The sequence below is a fragment of the Cervus elaphus genome, chromosome 26 (genome assembly GCF_910594005.1).
Source record: "Cervus elaphus chromosome 26, mCerEla1.1, whole genome shotgun sequence".
In the NCBI taxonomy this organism is placed as follows: domain Eukaryota; kingdom Metazoa; phylum Chordata; class Mammalia; order Artiodactyla; family Cervidae; genus Cervus; species Cervus elaphus.
Genome location: NC_057840.1, coordinates 48,233,010 through 48,251,943, shown reverse-complemented (window position 1 = coordinate 48,251,943; position 18,934 = coordinate 48,233,010). Strand labels below are relative to the sequence as shown.

Sequence of the window (18,934 nt, the reverse complement as noted above, 5' to 3'; positions counted from 1 at the left end):
TAACACCGCCCCGGCCCAGAAGGACACAGACAAGGGGGCCCTGGAAAGCCAGCTCTGTAACAGGGACGACGCCGGACAGCCTGGCCGGCCCGAGGCAGGAGCAGAGATTCGGGATAGAGGACGACCACGCACCTGCTGCAACACCCGAGGCGCTAACCTGCCAGCCTCAGGCAGCCGTGCTCTCTGGAGGCAGAAAGCGGGGAAGACAGGCAGGAGAGATGGCTGCACCTATTAACTCTACATCCTGAGGCTTCCCGGGCCTCCTTCAGCTGAAAGATACCTAGATGATAACAACTACACCTCCCTTGTTGATTTGGGAACTAAACGGAGCAACGGGCCGGCTGTGCGTCTAAACCACTGCTCAGCAGGCAACACTTCAGGGGTGTGAGCTCGGCAGTGGCTCGCGGAGGAGGTGGCCGGGAGGGCCTGGCCCCCCAAGCGCGCCCCCATAGCAGCAGAGGCCCCAGGACGCAGACCGTGCTGGGGCCACGAGTCCGTCGGGGCTGGCCGGGGCACCGCAGGACCAAGGCTCCCTGCGTTGTCCAATATAATTCTCACGGGGTGGAGAGGAAGAAACAGGGAAGGAGGGGAAGAATTGTCTGGAAGGAAGGAAACAATAAAAACCAACACCCAGGGTCAGATTTCCAAAGCTGGGACACAAATCAGCTCAAAGACAAAGCCCACTGCATAGTAACATTTTTAAGCCGCATTAAATGCAAACATTCAATAAAACGGAATAGCAATCTATAATAAATGTTTTAAAAAGAAATAAAAACTGTAATTTAGAAATGAAAAAAGACTCAGAACAGCCAACAAGCCCAGGGGATAAGCTGCTTCTCTCTGCAGCTAAATCATCTTCACTCCAAAGGGGAAGAGCCGCAAACAGCCTGTTCTCAGGAGGCCCTCAGGGACAGGCGGACACCGTGAAGCGAGGCGGAGGGACCGAGAGTCCCGGGGTCCGGAGGGAGGGGACCTGAACAAAACCCGAGGGCCGCCGGGCAGCGCGTCTGGAAGCAGCAGTTCCGCGACGGTCCGGGCGGAAGGAGACGGGGCGGGCGGCACCGGGGCTTCTCAGGCCGGAGCGCCAAACCGGCTCTGACGGCCACGCGGCGCTCCGGATGGCAGCTCAGCCGCCCGAGGGTCTGAACGGAAAACCGCTTCACTGAACTGAAGGCTGAGACGCGCACAGCCCGGCCTGGGCAGCAGCAAGACGTGCTGAGACGCCAAAGATGCCGACGACGCTTTGGAGGCAGAGCCGCCGGACTGGGGAGGGCTGAGGCCCGGGAGAAGCGGGGAGTCAGGAACAGGGGCAAAGGGGCGCCAGCAAACCAGACGAGGGGCGGCCAGATGGTCCTCTGGCCGGGAGGCTGCAGGAGTCGCTGAGCGGAGCGCGGGTGAGGAGGCGGCCCGCTAGGGGCGGTGTCGGCGCTGGATGCGGACATGGTCCGTCCGGGGCGGTGCGGGCGCGGTCCATCCGAGGCGGTGTGGGGCCAGATGCGGGCACGTTCCATCCGGGGCGGTGCGGGCGCCGGGTGCGGGCACGGTCCATCCAGGGCGGTGTCCGCGCCGGGTGCAGGCACAGTCCGCTCAGGGCGTCGTCAGCGCTGGGTGCCCCAAGGAGGAGCAGAGAGGAGGCCGCAAACCGGGGCTCCTCCACTTGGTACAGGAGAACCGACCGGACCCAGGGGCCAAGTGGAGACGAGGCCAGGGGATCGGATCAGAGGGCCCGAGGTGATGACCGGGTCCCGGCAGCCCGAAGGGCACTAGTGACTCAGACAAGAGCCGTCTGGGCGAACTTGAGGGTTGGGCCCTTAGGGTAAGGAGCAAAGAAAAAGTTCTAAAATTTCATTTTCATCTTTAAAATTAGACAACTTACATCGATAGCAGAGTGCAGCTGCACCCCACTGGTCATATCCACAAATAACCAAACTGGCAAAACGGCCACATGATCACGGACTGTCTTCACAGCCGCAGGGGTTAGCAGAGGTAAGCAACTCTGGTATCTACACAGGCAACCTCGGAGCTCTAATGACGTTCACAACGAGGACTGCCCTGAAGACGCCACATACTCCACAACCAATACACCAGCTCTCCCGCACACCACAGAGAAGACTCTAAAAATAACTCCAGGAAACAAAACCGCCTCTTTTTTTTTTTTTTTTTTAACGTTTATCTCATTAGAAAAGACCCTGATGCTGGGAAAGATTGAAGTCGGGAGAAGGGGGCGACAGAGGATGAGATGGTTGGATGGCATCACCCATTCAATGGGCATGCGTTTCAGTCAACTCCGGGAGTTGGTGATGGAAAGGGAAGCCTGGCGTGCTGCAGTCCATGGGGTCGCAGAGAGTCGGACACAACTGAGAGACTGAACTGAACTGAATCATTTTTTAACCCATTAATTTTTCTCTACTGGGATGTTTGCAGACATAAGTTGAAAAAAAAATGCATATCACTAAAACAAATCAAACAAATTAGAAGGAAGTTTTAAATAGTCAGATAACCTTAACTATTCACAACTACCAATAAGGCTGATTTTTCCAAAGCTCATGGCCTAACTCCGAACTTCTGAAGCTCATACTCTGGTTTTTGAAAAGGTTTTAAGTTCATTTATGTGCTGTACATGCTTAAGTCACTCAGCCGTGTCCGACTCTCTGTGACCCCATGAAGTGTAGCCCACCAGGCTCCTCAGTCCCCGGGTTTCTCTAGGCAAGAATACTGGGGTGGGTAGCCTTTCCCTTCTCCAGGGGATCTTCACCACCCAGGGAGTGAACCCAGGTCTCCCACATTGCAGGCAGGTTCTTTACCGTCTGAGCCACCAGGGAAGCTCATTAATTACTGCTAAAAATGAAAAATATACTCCTCATATCCAAAGTAGTTCCACAGTGAAAATCCTTAAGACACAAACCTATCTGTGTGAGTCTCCTCCTGATAACTATAAATTCTGGTGGTGGAGAGTCTAATAGAATTGAGCCTGATTTAAGGAAAAAAAGACAGCCTACACTTTTAAAAAATAGGGCGATTACTAAACACAAAAGAATATATGCTGTCAGCCGTAACTCAAGCTAAGACAGTTACGATTTTAAAATAGGTGCTCCCTTGATTTTTTACTTACTTTTCAAGTACATAACAATGAAGAAACAAATGACTATAAAATACATCCACTGATGGATATAAAATTAAAAGACCAAAATGACTAAACAGAAAAAAAAATTTTATGTTTTAATACAAGATAAAACATCAATATGTTTTATAAACACCATCTGCACAAATTGAAGAGATTAAAACAAACATCCCAACAGAAAAAAAGACACATCACATAGAAAGTATAATGGTCAATGAATTTGTGAAAGACGCTGCTTCTCAACAGTGAACAAGGAAATGTGAAGTTTGAAACCAAGGACTTTCTGTCAGGCTGAAAAAAGACGAACTCCCAGCATCAGTGTTAGGTGAAGGGTTACACCCACTGCAGCAGGGTGTGAACTGGAAGAGCCTTCTAAGATGAGAACTCCGGCAAAGTCTATCAAAATGTTCAATGTGTCCACCCCTCCAATGCTAATTGCTTTTGGAAATCCATTTCTATTTTATAGAAATACAACTACAGGGAGATAATTATGCAAAATGTTCACAGGAACATTACTAAAACACTGTATTGTAGAGACAAGGTGTGAATAATATGCCTTGTACAAGGAATATTACATAGCCATTAAAAAATAAGAGCATTTTATGTGTTACAAAAGTCTCCATAGCTTCCTTCTAAGTAAAAATAACCTAGGTACCACTCACATAAAAAAGCTTACTGTTAATTCTTCAAGAGCCACTGCCCCCAGGGGGTTCTGCTCCTAAAGTCAGACACAGACATTAACACAGAAGCATCCACTGAGGTTTCAGCTAGAGACGGAGCTCCGGGACCAAGAGGGGCTCAGGCAGACCTTACAGTCACAGAGTTCTGAGTGTGCACGCTCCGTCAGGCACAGCCCTGACCCGTGTGCCTCCCTGATCTCAGGATAATGGTGCCACGCTTAATTACAGGCCTTTATTGAAAAAATAAACAGAGGACAGAGTCCAATGTGAAAATACTTACAGCGCCAAGAAAGAGGAGCCAGATGGAGTCACCCGTGACACCAGGGAAGGGTGGGAACACACAGACACCCTCACAAGAGTTGGGAGGCCAGTGAGGGCCCCTGGTTTGGCGATGAGCACTTCAAGGCTTCCCTGGGGGCTCAGACAGTAAAGAATCCTCCTGCAACGCAGGAGATGTGGGCTCAATCCCTGGGTCAGGAAGATCCTCTGAAGGAGGGAATGGCTACCCACTCCATTAGCCACCTGATGCAAAGAGCTGACTCTGATGCTGGGAATGATTGAAGGTGAGAGGAGAAGGGGATAACAGAGGATGAGATGCTTGGATGACGTCACCGACTTGATGGACATGAGTTGGAGCAAGCTCCAGGAGTTGGTGATGGACATGGAGGCCTGGCGTGCTGCAGTCCATGGGGTCACAAAGATTCAGGACGCGACTGAGCAACTGAACTGAACTGAAGGGTACCAAGAGGGCTTCCCAGGTTGGTGCTAGTGGTAAATAACCCTCCTACCAGTGTAGGTAGACAAAAGAAACACGGGTTTGATCCCTGGGTGGGGAAGATCCCTTGGAGGACGGCGAGGCAACCCACTCCAGTATCATGCCTGGAGAATCCCATGAACAGAGGAACCTGGTGGGCTACAGTACATGGGGTCGCAAAGAATCTGACATGACTGAAGTGACTTAGCACGCACGCGTGTACTCAAGGGTACCACCACCTACCTCGTAGCCAAGTGCAAACCTGGGATGACCCCGAACGGCTCTCTTTCGTCCTCTGCTTGCATATGAGCCGTGGCCTTCATTTCACAAGACGAAGGCCCTGCACCCGATCAGCCTCCTGCCGCCAGGCTGCTCCCCTTCGCCCTGTGGCCTCTGCTTCCCGGGGAGGGCGTGAGAGCTCAATTGCAAACGTCATCACCCTCTTTCACCTACAATGTTCTTACCTTGGCTTACAAGGCCCGTGAGAAACCCACCTGTTAACACGTGCAGCTCCCCAGCCAGCGGCCAGCGCCTTGGCCCAGACGGGCCAGCAGGCACACTTGTTCAGTTCAGTTCAGTTGCTCAGTCGTGTCTCTTTGCAACCCCATGGACTGCAGCACGCCAGGCCTCCCTGCCGTCACCAACTCCTGGAGTTTGCTCAAACTCATGTCCACTTTGTCAGTGATGCCATCCAACCATCTCGTCCTCTTGTCGTCCCCTTCTCCTCCCACCCTTAATCCTTCCCAGCATCAGGGTCTTTTCAAATGAGTAAGCGGCACGATTGTACGTCCAGACACACACAGACACACACGATTTTCAGTCACTAGGCCGCGCTGCAAAGACAAACGAACCCAAGAGTTCATGCGCCCCGCTCCAGTTTCACTGCTCTCTCAAGACACACCTCTCTGTTCCAGGCTTCCACACCAGCCCCGCCTGGGACACGGCTTCACGGCAGAGGTTCGAGCAGAAACAGAACGTGGATTTGGGGCCTAGAGCTGTTGCTCAGGGGGGCCGCTCACCGGCCAGAGCAAGGCACGCAGTCAGGCCTGGTGAAGAAGGCGCGCCCCCGGGGCCAGGTTCAGGGAGGCGCGCAGAGTCCCGAGGAACGGCGTGCCTGCGTGCGCACGGGCCCACAGACGGAATCACCAGGTTCTTTCTACGTCAGCTTTCCACCTTTTCTACAAACTCCTCAGGATTCAGAGTGAACATTTCCTGAGATGAACTGTGGGAAGCTGTGCCTACGCCCCAGGCGCTTCCCTGCCCCGCACGGCAGGCAGCGCGGCCTTCGGACCTGGGCGCACCGCCCCCCTACCAGGCTGCGCCCCTGGAGGCGTCTCCCGGCTCACCCCGGCCCCACGGGCATCAGGTGAGCACATACTTGCTGAGTGAGTCACGCTCTTGGCCAGGAACACCCTCCCCGGAACCACAGAGAAGGTCCCCTGTCATCCGAAGATCCACGGCAAAGGCTGCACAGGGCGCCTGCTCCTCCGGACGCAGACGGGGCGTGCGCCACACTCCAGACACGCTTCCCGGTGCTCTTGCACGCTCAGACGGGAGCCGCTGCGGAAAGCCCAGAGGTCCATGGCGCTCCGCGCCCGCATTCGCAGGGACCGGCCCGTCGAGGTGGGCGCCAAGGGAGCTGCACGTGACGCCGGGCAGCCCCCTCACGCTCGCCCCCGACGGCAGAGCGGCCGCACGCAAGGCCCAGGCCCTGCCAACAGCGCCTAAAGCATAGGGGGCACTTGGAAAATATTCCTCTGAATGAACGAACGCAGCACCCGCCGATGACAGAGAAGGGCTTAAATGTCATCATTTTAACAGCACTGAGCCACTAAAAAAAGAAATAAACACATATATGCCACAGAAGCAATTTCTCACAACACTCAGGCCCTCAGCTAAGTGCATAACCATTTCTGAATTTTTTGCTCAGAAGTTCATAGAAGCAAACGGCAACTATCACTCTATTTAATGCAAAATCTGTATAGTTTCTCAGGATCAAGCTGTTGGTACCAATCATGCACATTTGTAACTACACATACAAGATGTCTAAAAATGTCATCAGACTAATCCATGGAACATTCCTGAGCACTGGAAACTTGCTTAGAAGTTGTACAAACCACAAACGTAGTATTCAGTAGTTTAGGAGTCACTCGGTAAAAAAACACTAATAACCTTAAGGTTAAATTACATTTTGCACTGGAATATGAACCACAAGAATCGAGAGGCAAATGCAACCGGGGTGGGTGACAACCTGAAGTGCCCTACGTCCAGCCATCCTGGGAGACCAGCTCAGGGAGCACATGGAGGCCGCTGTCCTCGCAAACCCGGGCACGCGGACGTGCAGCTCCCCAAGCCAAGTCTTCAGTCCCGGACTCGTAAAAGAAATGCACACCCAGCTCCCACCAAGGAAGCTCCTCCACGCTTCACTGTCTCCTTCAGGGGAGCAAACGGGCTCCTGAGCAGAGAAGGAAGAGTGTGATCATCTGGGAGGCCCCCTGAACTGGCTGTTTGGTCTGAAATCCTCCCTTCCAGATCGGGAAGGGCAACTATTTACTCAGGAGATGTTAGTTCGAATCGTCAGCAACAACCAGGGCACGGCTCCAGAGGACTCTGGTGAAACCGCAGGGTCACCTGGGAGAACTGCTGGTTAATATGTCAACCGCACCCGGGAAGGCAGAGGAAGGAGCCCTGGCGGTGACGGTAGCAAACAGGTTTCGCCTGTCACTCCATTTCAGGCTCAGACCAGGGACAGGCCGGGCCACACCCAGACCCAGGGGCGGGAGGCCCCGCAGGAGGAAAGGGGCCAGGTGAGCAGACGCCGGACCCAGGCCGCGCCTTGCGGCCGGAGCAGGGTCTCCACGCGGCAGGACCCCGGCCTCGGGGAGGGCAGGCCGCCTGTGCTGCATCTCGGACACGCTTCACACTCCAGCTGCTGGCGACCGTGCAAGACACAAGCTGTCCACATCTGCAGACAGCGAGAAGAGAAGGGCGGCCACTCCACGCTCACCACACAGCACACTCACCCGTCTGAAGATAAGACACAGCAAGGCCTTCCAGTCTATATACTCATGTTTATGTTCAGGTTGGTGCAAAAGTGAGCTGTGGAGTTGCGCTGTTCAACTTTTCTGAGACTGGAATACATTCTTAAGTGTGGTTATGTTATACATCATCTCAACGCACATTTATTTTTTTTTTTTTGCCAATGACTTATTACCTGCTGTTTATTTTATATTTATTTTAGACTACAGAAATGATGTTAGACAAAAATCAAATTCAAGCGATTTTTTTATTCAAGTTCAAAATGAATCGCAAAGCAACGGAGACGACTCGCAGCATCCACACTTTTGGGCAGGAACCGCTAACGAACATGCAGCACAGTGGGGGTTCAAAGTTTGCAAAGGCGACAAGGGCCCTGAAGACGAGGGGCATAGTGGCCGGCCATCGGAAGTTGACAATGACTAATTAACCGCAACCATCGAAGCGGATCCTCTTACGAGGGAAGCTGCCGGAGAACTCAAGGTCGACCACTCTACAGTCACTCAGCATTTGAGGCAAACTGGAAAAGTGGAAAAGCTTGATAAGTGGGTGCCTCGGGAGCGGACCAAAAAAACCTGTCATTTTAAAGTGCTGTCTTCTCTGTGCAACAACAATGAACCGGTTCTTGACCGCATTGTGACATGTGACGAAAAGCTGGCGACGACCAGCTCAGTGGCTGGACTGACAACAAGCTCCAAAGCACTTCCCAAAGCCTAACGTTACCAAAAAAGTCATGGTCATGTTTGAGGGTCTGACCCACTACAGCCTTCTGAACGCTGGCGAAACCACTACATCTGAGAAGTATGCTCAGCATATCGATGAGATGCAGCGAATACCGCCAACGCCTGCAGGCAGCACTGGTCATCAGAAGGGCCCAGTTCTCCTCCACGTGGGGCAACGCTCGACCATACACTGCACAACCAGCACTTCAAGAGCTGAACAAACTGGGCCGCCGAGTGCTGCCCCATCTGCCACGTTCATCTGACCGCTCACCAACCGACCGCCACTTCCTCAAGCGTCCCAACCAAGTTTTGCAGGGAAAATGCTTCCACAACCAGCAGGAGGCAGAAAACGCTTTCCAAGAGTTCAGCAAATCCCGAAGCATGGATTTTTATGCTACAGGAACAAACTTATTTCAAACTGGCAAAAATGTGTTGATTGTAATGGTTCCTATTTTGGTTAATAAAGATGCATTTGTGCCTAACCATAATCACTTAAAACTCAATGCAAAATTGCAATTACTTTTGTACCAACCTAATAGAAGATATATGTACATATACACGTAACGTTTCATTATATCATGCCTCTGGTTATTCCTTAAAATTATGCTCTAAGTTGTTCTATTTATAAATTATTTTTCTATAAAACCTGCAAACACTGTTTTTGTTGCAGTGATCTTAAGCCTTCAGAGTCCACAGTGCTGTGTTACAGGAAGGCTCTGTTCCAGAACCACCTGACCTGGGCAGATCACTGCCCCCAGCTTACCAGCTGTCCACCCACCTACGGGACTGCTCTGAAAACTAAGGGAGATGACACAGGCAATGGACTCCCACTCATGTCAAGTGTAGACACTACACACCCACAGAATGCTAAGGATCACAGCTATCATCAGGATAACCTACAAAGCTTTTAAAGACTGGATGCCTGACAAAAACTGTAAACTTAATAACATGATTAATAACAAATGATCCAGTACTGGGTTAAAAATGCAAGTAATTAATAACTAAGTACGTATACTTCAAACACTTCCCAAATATTCAAAAGAAACATATAATTTTCATAATACAAAGAAAGCAAATGCCTTAACTCCTTCATGTCTAATAACATTTTCAAGAATATACTTCAAAAATAAACCATAAAACATCGCAAATTTCTTTAGTGCCTTTCCAGATTCACTGGCCTTAATTTTGCCATTCTTGACATTTCCAAAATAACAATTTAATGAAGGTTATAAAAAATTATCTTTAAAAACTGAAGTCAAGTTTGGCATAAAAGCACATGAATTATTCTATGAAGTCTACAAGGCCACCTTTGCCAAAACAGAATTAAAAACATATTTCAAAACACTTGAGGTCCTCAACATGAACCATGGTGAAGACACTGTCCACGGTGCTCTGGGCAGAACCCGCCTCTGAGTAAGACAAGCCCAGCTCCTCTACAAAGGAACTGTTCACAGGCTCACTTATTCAGCAACTCAGGTTTCAGATCTGTATTGTATTACTCTGGCAAATTAAAACAACATGTCTATTAATAAATATGTCTCATTATGTGGTTAAAAACAGTGCTCCATCAAAATAATTTAGTAGTACTACCTATAAAAAGAAAATGGTCACCAAAGCTTCAAATGAACTTACACATCACCATGAAAGAACCACACAACATATCTGCTACAAAAAGTTGCTACTGAGTAGATAAATTAATCCTAAGTGTTGGTAATCTTTAACATATATTCAATATCCTCATATTTTGTTTTTGCCATATGCAATTTTAATAGTAGTATGCTCACATACTATTTGTAAGTATTAAAATCCCACGTTGTGCATGGCGGATCTTAGAATGCAAACACTAATCTGTGCAGTCTGTCTCTCTCAGGAGAGACAGTGACGCTAAGGGGGAGCACAGCCAAACAGCAGGAGAAAGCCCTCTCAGGATCAGTCGCTGGCCCTGTGCCGAGCTCACTCTTGGAAGGGGAGGCCTGGAAGGACAGACAAGCGCCAGAAGACAGAGCCCACATCAGCAACACACCTACGACCAGGTGACCCGGGATATCAGACACCAACGCTCAGAACTAGACACTGACCAGGAAGAAGTGGGCCAGGCCACAGCCAGAGTGAATCAGAGCAATGAACCTCCAGTCACCCTTCGGTTAGGCTGTAGCCAGTATCTCTCAACAGCAAAAATGTACATGCTTGCATCTTATTATTGATAACTACAAACTCAAACTTTGTCTTTTTCCAGGAATCATGTATGGATATGAGAGTTGGACCATAAAGAACGCTGACTGCGAAAAACTGATGCTTTTGAACTGGGGTGTTGGAGAGACTCTTGAGAGTCCCTTGGACTGCAAGGAGATCCAACCAGTCCATCCTAAAGGAAATCAGTCCTGAATTAGATAGACTGATTCTGAAGCTGAAACTCCAGTAATTTGGCCACCTGATGCGAGGAATTAACACACTGGAAAAAACCCTGATGCTGGCAAAGATTGAAGGCAGGAGGAGAAGGGGACAACAGAGGATGAGATGGTTGGATGGCTTCACCGTCTCGATGGACATGAGTTTGAGTAAGCTTTGGGAGATGGTGAAGGACAGGGAAGCCTGGCGTGCTGAAGTCCATGGGGTCACAAAGAGTATCAGACACGACTTAGCGACTGAACAACAACAGATGAAAACAGGTATTTATAAAAAATAAGTAAATATATGCAAAATAAGTGAATATGTGTTAAATCCTATCTATCAGAAGGAGTATTATGTTCGACTTTAAATGATACATATCTGTTAACTGTATAGCCCTAGTTCGAAAAAACCATGAATACAGACTTTAATATCTGCCTTAGAATACAAAAATGACTGAAACCAAAACTCTTAAAAGCAATCACCAAGTGTTCCAGGCAGCCGCTCACACTAACCCAGGAGGCCCTGGCCCCTCTCAGGTCCGCGATGAGGTCGGACGCTCTCCTGGATCCGCAGGTGCTGGAGCCTCGCAGCGGCGGCCGGCACGCAGGCGGTTCGAGCTTCCCGCGGGAACACCACGCTGACAACAGTCCCATCCCTGCGGCAGTCACGCCTAAAGAGGGCCCATCTCGCCCAAGACTGTCTCTGATGAAACAGGAGGGACGATCAATCTTATCAGACGTGGACTCAAGTACCTCTGTCCGGCACCCTACTTGCTAAAATAGGAAGCGCGCATGAAGGACTCGGAGTCCAGCGAACGTCTGATGGAAAGCTGAGTGAACGCCGCTGTGGACCGAACAAGCCATTTTCTCACGGAAAACCACATCCACCTCGGAGAGCTGCGGGTGCACCCCGGCTTCTCCGGCCTTTTCTTAGAAACCAGGGAAGCGAGCCTCTTCCTTCAAGGGCCGCCTGTGGAAGGGCTGCCAGCGAACACGACACCTGAGCTTTGACAGGGACTCCGTGTTCCGAAAACGGGTCTCCACAGCCGCGCTTGCTGGTGGGGGTTTAGCGGCTAAGTCATGTCCAACTCTTGCGACCCTGTTGACTGCAGGCCGCCAGACTCCTGTCCATGAGATTCTCCAGGCAAGAACACTGGAAGGGGTTGCCGGTTCCTTCTCCAGGGAATCTTCCCGGCCCAGGGATGGAACCTGGGTCTCCTGCAGTGCAGGCAGATTCTTTACCAACTGAGCTACGAGGGAAGTTTCCCAATACTTAAGATTTTTCTAGTCAGTGCTGACATTAACAAATGGGCTATTTTTATATGGTTTAAAGAAATTTATCAACATATGGAAAAAATTCACATAACTCAGAGAACCAGTATTTTCCAAGTGGTCAATGCTTGATGGCACAAAATCACACGTGGGTACAAGACCCATTCAAAGTGCAAAACAGACAAATGGATGTTAACCTAACAGAATATGGAAAAAGATTTAAGACAATCTTCCAAAGGAGAATTAGTGCCAGAAACGGAAACACTTAGGCTCAAACGAGAAATCTTCATAAAACTGACTCTTAGTTTTATTTCCCATGTCTCTTAGAAATAATCACCCCAATAATCCCCTCAAGTATTTGCCAACACAAAAACACATTACAGTGAAAAATGTAAGATAACCTAAGAACTCATTAAGAAGCTCATGGATAATAACGGTACACTATAAACTTATATAAAACCACGGTAGATTTTACAAGCTTTTTTCTGTAAATCTGGAGCACTCAGAAATTTATTCAGAAAATAATATCAACACCTACCTAAAAATAATGTCTCTGCAAGACATCTTCCCAAGGTCCAGAATGAAGTATGTATATGGAGAGAGGCATGCGCTTTTAAGAACACGGTGGTTTTTAAATATTTGATTGTACTGTTGCCCCCAGCCCATCTTCTCTACCAACCATGTAGAACTAGACCAAACTCAAAGCAAAATGGGGGAACTGGCAACCTCCAGCCTCCATATTAAAAGCTGGGAACAGCAGCACGAAAAGAGATGACAAGTTAGAAATTGTGCTGGGTCTCCTGCAAGACGCAGGAAATAAAAAGAATAGTAAGTCACCATGGAAAGTACCACTATTAGCCGACAAGCGTACAGAGAAAGTATGTTCTTTAAAGGAGCAAATGGTTTAAACTAGTGGAGAGCCGGAGCCTGACTTTCCTTGAACAGAACGTATGTGGAATGGAGCAAAAGAGAACCACCAAGCCGTGACTCAGAATACGGCAAACCCCCCAGACTGCTCGTGAGCAGACAACAGTGAGGCTGAGCGGTGAGTAGCTGGCCAGGCCCTCCACGCCGCTCTCAGGGTGGGCTGGGGTGGGGTGGGGGCTTCCAGGGAGCCAGGGGAGACCCGAGCCCGTGTGGAAGCCCCTGTCCTGCTGCTTGCACCGCTGTCGGGAGCAGAGACAGGCTCGACGGTGACGCGTCCTCCCCCAGCATGTGGGGCTGCGGGCCACACACATTTCCACCACTGTCCCAGGCATCATCAGGGTAACTGAGTGCGCCTGAAGCAAAACCAGCCGGGAAACTAAAGGCGACAGGAACATTGTGAACAAAAGCCAACAGACTCTACCTAACCTGGAAATCATTTTCACTGAAGAGGTCAGTTCAGTTTTAAGTTACATAAATATTGTTCGCGTCTATTTTATGTATAAAAGAGGAAAGCAAGGTTCTACCAAAATAACTGCTGGATTATCTATTAGTGTTTTCTGATATTACACTCAAGTTCAAGTCTGGCAAAACTGTTTATAAACAAATTAATCTATGCCACCAGAATAATAACCAACCACTAATAATAATGCTTTATATACTACAATTACTCAATCAAATCCCTATTGACATAACCCTAAACCTTTTTCTCTTAAACATCCCACCAACTTGGTATCATATCCTGGTTTTCTGTGAATCAAATTTTTTCATGAATATGAAAGAACCACTTCTGCTATTCAACTATTGCTGTTGTTCGGTTGTTAAATGGTGTCTCTTTGCAACTCCATGGACTGCAGCACGCCAGGCTTCCCTTTCCTTCACCATCTCCCAGAATTTGCTTAAACTCATGGCCACTGAGCTGGTGACGCCATCCAACCATCTCATCCTGTCACCCCCTTTTTCTCCTGCCCGCCATCTTTCCCAGCATCAGGGTCTTTTCCAGTGAATCGGCTCTTCACACAAGGTGGCCAAAGTGTTGGAGCTCAGTATTCTACTATTAACCGCAATCAAAATCTGACAATTCTAGAAATGCCTGTATTTACAACATTTACATTCCATTAAGTCCATAAACCGCATAAAGCAAAATTACTGCTTCGTTGGCAGGAAAACAGCAAAGTGAAGCTGGTTGAGATGCAGCTCCAATTCAAGGTAAGGAGACAATGGTGCCCTGACCTCACACCCACAAACACAAACCACAACCAATTACTACCGAAGGAAAAAAAATCTTTTTTAAAGGAAAAGAGATACCTATAAATACTAAGAACACATCACTGGCAACTGCCTAGCTCATTACACACTAGTCACCAGATCTTCCAAAGTACCGAAGTTTAATAATACAACTGCTATTTCCAAAATAGTCTCAAATATAGTTAAGTTGTAATGATAAAGCATAGTTACAACCTAAGCATTAGTCCAAAGTATAGATTAAACTCTGTGCTTATTTGCTCAGTCATGTCCAACTCTTAGAGACCCCAGGGACTATAACCCGCCAGGCTCCTCTGTCCACGGGATTCTCCAGGAAAGAACACTGCAGTGGGTTGCTATGCCCTCCTCCAGAGGATCTTCCCAACCCAGGGATCAAACCCAGGTCTCCCACATTGCAGGCGGATTCTTCACCATCTGAGCCACCAGGGAAGCCCAGATTCAGTTCCAAATTATGCGATTACTACGACCTCATCTAAAGACTTCCTACTCTACCTCTACTGACAAACCACGAGTTATTTTTCACATGCACCTTTGGGTAGTCTGGGTAGTATGAAGCACCACATTCCTTCTCCAGACTAATCAGAGTATTAAAGTGTAACACATTTACCTTCAATAAAGAATACAGGGGTGTCCACAAAAATTCTAGGTTACCTTTTCCCCATCGATGCCAAAAAAAGGCAATGAACTGAATAAGTAATACACAAAACAAATATCTCACAAAAGTGAAGTGGTCAGCTAGCTACCTAGCAAGGTTTCTGCATTCAGGTGTAAAGTTTACACAAAAGAATAAGACATGAAACGACAAATATTTAACAGCCGAACAGACGATTTCACTGTTTTTAAAACGCACATATCTCTCTTTAGTCAAGAATAAAGGTTCACAAAAAGGAAGCCATATTCAGCATTCTTTTCACAAAGTGTTTACTGAGCACATACCATGTGACAGACATAAAAGTGACATTTCAAACAATAAAACTCTAAGCTCTTGCCTTCATGCAATCAGAGAAGGATTCAGACAAAACCAATGGCTATAACGACAAAATTAGGATAAGATAAACAACGGAACACCCAAACAACACGCAGACTTTTGGGTAGCCAGAGAAGCCCTCTTCTGAGGAAGTACAGAGATTAGCAACAAGAACTCTGCCACAATAAATAATCAGAAACCCCTAAAAGAAATGAAGGCTTAACATTAAAAATAAGACAAGGAAAGGCGGGACTAAGAAGCTCTTATAAGCATTATCATGCACTATAGCTCTCCATGGTAATCAAGATATTAATTCAGCTTAATATGAATTTCTTGGTGATAAAGCACCGACTCTAAGTTTAGATCATCAACTTTCATTTTAAATATAATTGGAGATGAAAAACACACAATGATAAAATATAATCTGTTTCTTCTTTGGAAGCCCTTCTACATACAAAGGTGAATATGAAGCAAACTTAACGAAGCTGATGTTAAAACATATTCTAATTTTCTTTAAAAGTGAGAGTAATCCAAAAAGCCAAGCTTATCGTCTCCCTAAACATAAACACCCCAGATCAGCAGTTAGCAATGCTGTCTGAAACCACCAGTTACAGACGGTCAATAGTTATGTAATTTGGTAACAGATACTGATCACTGTAACCCCTCCAAAACCGCTGTCAAAAGAAAACAAACCAACAACTACACTCGTATATGTACATAAAAAAGATTCTCCAAATATATAAATACATGGCTTACATCTTATTTTTACAAATCAAATTCTGAAATAAAGTTGCTCAGCATTTATTGACCATAATAAAGGCCAGAATGATGTTACATTCTTGCAAGAAAAATTATTTGTGATGGACAAATAGAGTGAAAATTCATCATTCCCCAGATATTAAAAAAAGTTCAGACAAAAAAGTTTAGATAAAGCAACTCGAATCCACTGGCTTTAAAATATTGATTTAGGGAATTATTAACTTTAGTTTACCTTCATGATAATGAAAAATACATGCTAAATGTGATGCTTAAACTTCTAAAGACCAGAATAAACATAAACATAACAGTATGCAAAGGTTCTCCAGAAAACAAAAAATGAAAGTGGAAACTAGGTACTAGATAATGTAAGAGCTAACAAAAAAGTATTTTAAAAAGCCAATTTATTTCATCAAGAAACACCTTCTAACATAATCCCGGAGGATCATTTCTAGAAATGTTCAGTCGTAAGTGGGGAGGTTGTTGTTTAGTTGCTAAGTCATGCCTGACACTTTCGCAACCCCATAGCTTGTAGCCCATCAGGCTCCTCTTTACATGGGACTCTCCAGGCAAGAACACTGGAGTGGGTTGCCACTTCTAAATGAAATATAGAACCATTTGCCTGAAATGTCCTTCAACTTTTTGCTTTGCTTCAACATCTGCACAGCAACTTTTCACCTGCAGAACAACCAGAAAAAACATAGTTCTCTGAATGACAGACCAGTTACTACTTTAAAAACTACTCACATAGTGTATCTTAGAAAGGAGAGAAAAAGTCTCAACCAAGTGCTTAAAAACAGAATTTAATAAAATCAACTGTGTTTCTGAGTCAGGATTTTTAAGAATGGCAATGCAATTCAGAATCCCAAAGAGTAAACTGTATTATCTATCACTAAACTGAAAAAAAATTCCTTTTCTCAACTAGACTTGGGAAATTTCTGAAAAAAATAATTATAAATAGGTGCATTCAAACAGAAAAACAAAACAACTATGTACCAAAATAATATTTTACACCTGAATTTTTAAAATCAGAATAAAGAAAAATGAACTCATTATTCTGAAAAGCAGCATAACCCTGAAGGCTAAACGACTGCACGTCACCTTTCAAAGACCTACTAATAAACCTATGAATGAACACAACTACGCATTATTAATTTGTTTACTAGCACCTAACTCGTAAAATCATTAGAGAAGATAAGTTGTGAACCAGAAGTAACTTATCATCAGTGTTCAAATTGGCAACCTGAACCTAGTAATTCATATTGGCATTCAACTACGGATTAAGACGAACGGCTCTGCCAGTGCGGACAGAAGAAATGGATCTTCCCCCCCACCACGGGCAAAATCAAGAGGCTGAGACGCTGAAAGTCAAGTTTGCCCAAAACTATTAACTGGGATGTAATGATAAGGGATTCAATTTCATGAGAATGTTCAAATTGGTCCAACAGGACTGGGGCCCCAAAGACGGCATTTCAGTAAACAGTATTAACTTGTAATTACCTACGGGGACAAATCAGAAATAGATGCTACTGAAACCATTTCCTAAGAGGACAGGAGTCCCGGGTAAGGTGTCTCTCCCGCGGCTGGAGGATGGGCTCTCAGGGTCCCTCCCTGAGCCCTCCCCTCCAAGGCCCTCCCACACCTCTCCCAGACCAACGCACGGGGAGGAGACCTGTTTAAAAAACAGAAAACTGCTGGGAATTCTTTCAGCCTCTTTGCCACAAACAACTACCATTGTCCCAGGCCGAAGGCGAGTGAGATTTCCTCCTTTTCCAGGAGCACGCCCAGGGCGGGCTACCCCCAGCCAGGCCCGGAGCCACCGTGCGCGCCCCGCCCTGCGCCCCCCGCCCCTCCCCTCCCCTCCCCTCCCTCCCTAAACCCCCCCACCCCGCCCCCACCCGATCGCCCCGACCCCCTCCCCTCCCCCTCCCGACCCTCGCCCTCCCCCTCCCCCCGCCCCTCTCCCGGCCCAGCCCCCCTCCCCCAGACCCGGCCCGCGGCCGCGCGCACGGCCGGCGCGGGGAGGGGCGCCCGCCCGTCCACCTGAGCGCCGGCAGCGAATGGGAGGGACCGCCTCTCCGCGGAGTTCAATTCCGGGCCGCGTTATCAGCGGGGCCGAACGGTCGGAACAACTTCCCCGACATTGGCTGTGCGCGCCCGGCCGCCGAGCCCGGCGCCGAGCCCCGCGGCCGGCCACACGCCCGCGCGCCCCGGGGACAAAGGTCCTTCGGGCGGAGACCCCGCCAACCGCGTCCCCGCCGCGCCCCCCGCCCCCGCCCCGCGCCCGGCGTCCCCCGGTCCGGGCGCCCCCCGCCCCGCGCAGGTGAGCGCGCCCCGCCCGCGCCCGCGGCCCGCACCTCGGTGGGCTGGCTGATCTCGAACAGGTCCAGCCGGTTGGCGTTCCAGTGCTGGATGATGTCGGCCAGCTTCCGCCGCTCCTCGTCGCGGCCGCCCGCCGACATCCTCTGGCCGCGGGGTCGGCCCGGCCGAGGGGCCGCGCGCCGGGGTCGGCGGGCCCGGCTCGCCGCCTGTCCGCCTCGGCCCCGCCGGCCGGAGCCCCGTGCTCCCGGCTCCGCGCCCCCCGCGCGCCCTGCGCCCCGGCCCGGCCGCCTCGGCTCTCTGCTCCGCGGGCTGCTCGGCCGCGTCCGCCGGCCCCGCGTCCGCCGCCGGCCGGTGTGAGTGCGCCCCGAGCGCCCGCCCCGCGCCGCCCCGCCCGCCGTGCGCGCCCCCGCCCGCGCCGCCCCTCCCGCCCGCGCCGCCGGCCTCCGCGAGGTGCTGCTGCTGCGCGCGCGCCGGGCGGGGCTGGTCCCGGCGGGCGGCTGGGTCCGACCGCCGCGCCGGGCGCGGACCGTGCTGGATGCGGAGGCGGGTACCGGGTTCAGACGGCCGGGCCGGGTTTAGGTGGTACCGGCTTCGGACCGACGGTCCCGCGTCAGATGAGCGGACCGGGTTCGGACGGTACCGGGTTTGGACCGGCGGTAGCAGGTCCTACCGGGGGATGGGTGGGTGGGGTTCGGAGGGACAGTACCAGGTCCGCTTGGGAGGC

At 49.3% G+C, this 18,934-nt stretch overlaps 1 protein-coding gene across 16 annotated transcripts in view; it reads right to left on the bottom strand.

Moving 5' to 3' along the window:
- Positions 1-18,565, bottom strand: part of AFDN (afadin, adherens junction formation factor) — a 112,316-nt gene extending 93,751 nt beyond the window's left edge. For 11 of the 16 annotated variants that reach the window (XM_043888634.1, XM_043888638.1, XM_043888643.1 and 8 more), the window contains exon 1: positions 18,246-18,564. In XM_043888634.1, coding sequence (XP_043744569.1) covers positions 18,246-18,350 — 105 coding nt within the window. In that variant the 5' untranslated portion in view covers positions 18,351-18,564. Of the gene's footprint in view, positions 1-18,245 lie in introns of all 16 variants that reach the window. The other 5 variants (XM_043888641.1, XM_043888644.1, XM_043888650.1 and 2 more) reach the window with 2 other exon arrangements.
- Between the last annotated feature and the right edge of the window lie 369 nt (positions 18,566-18,934).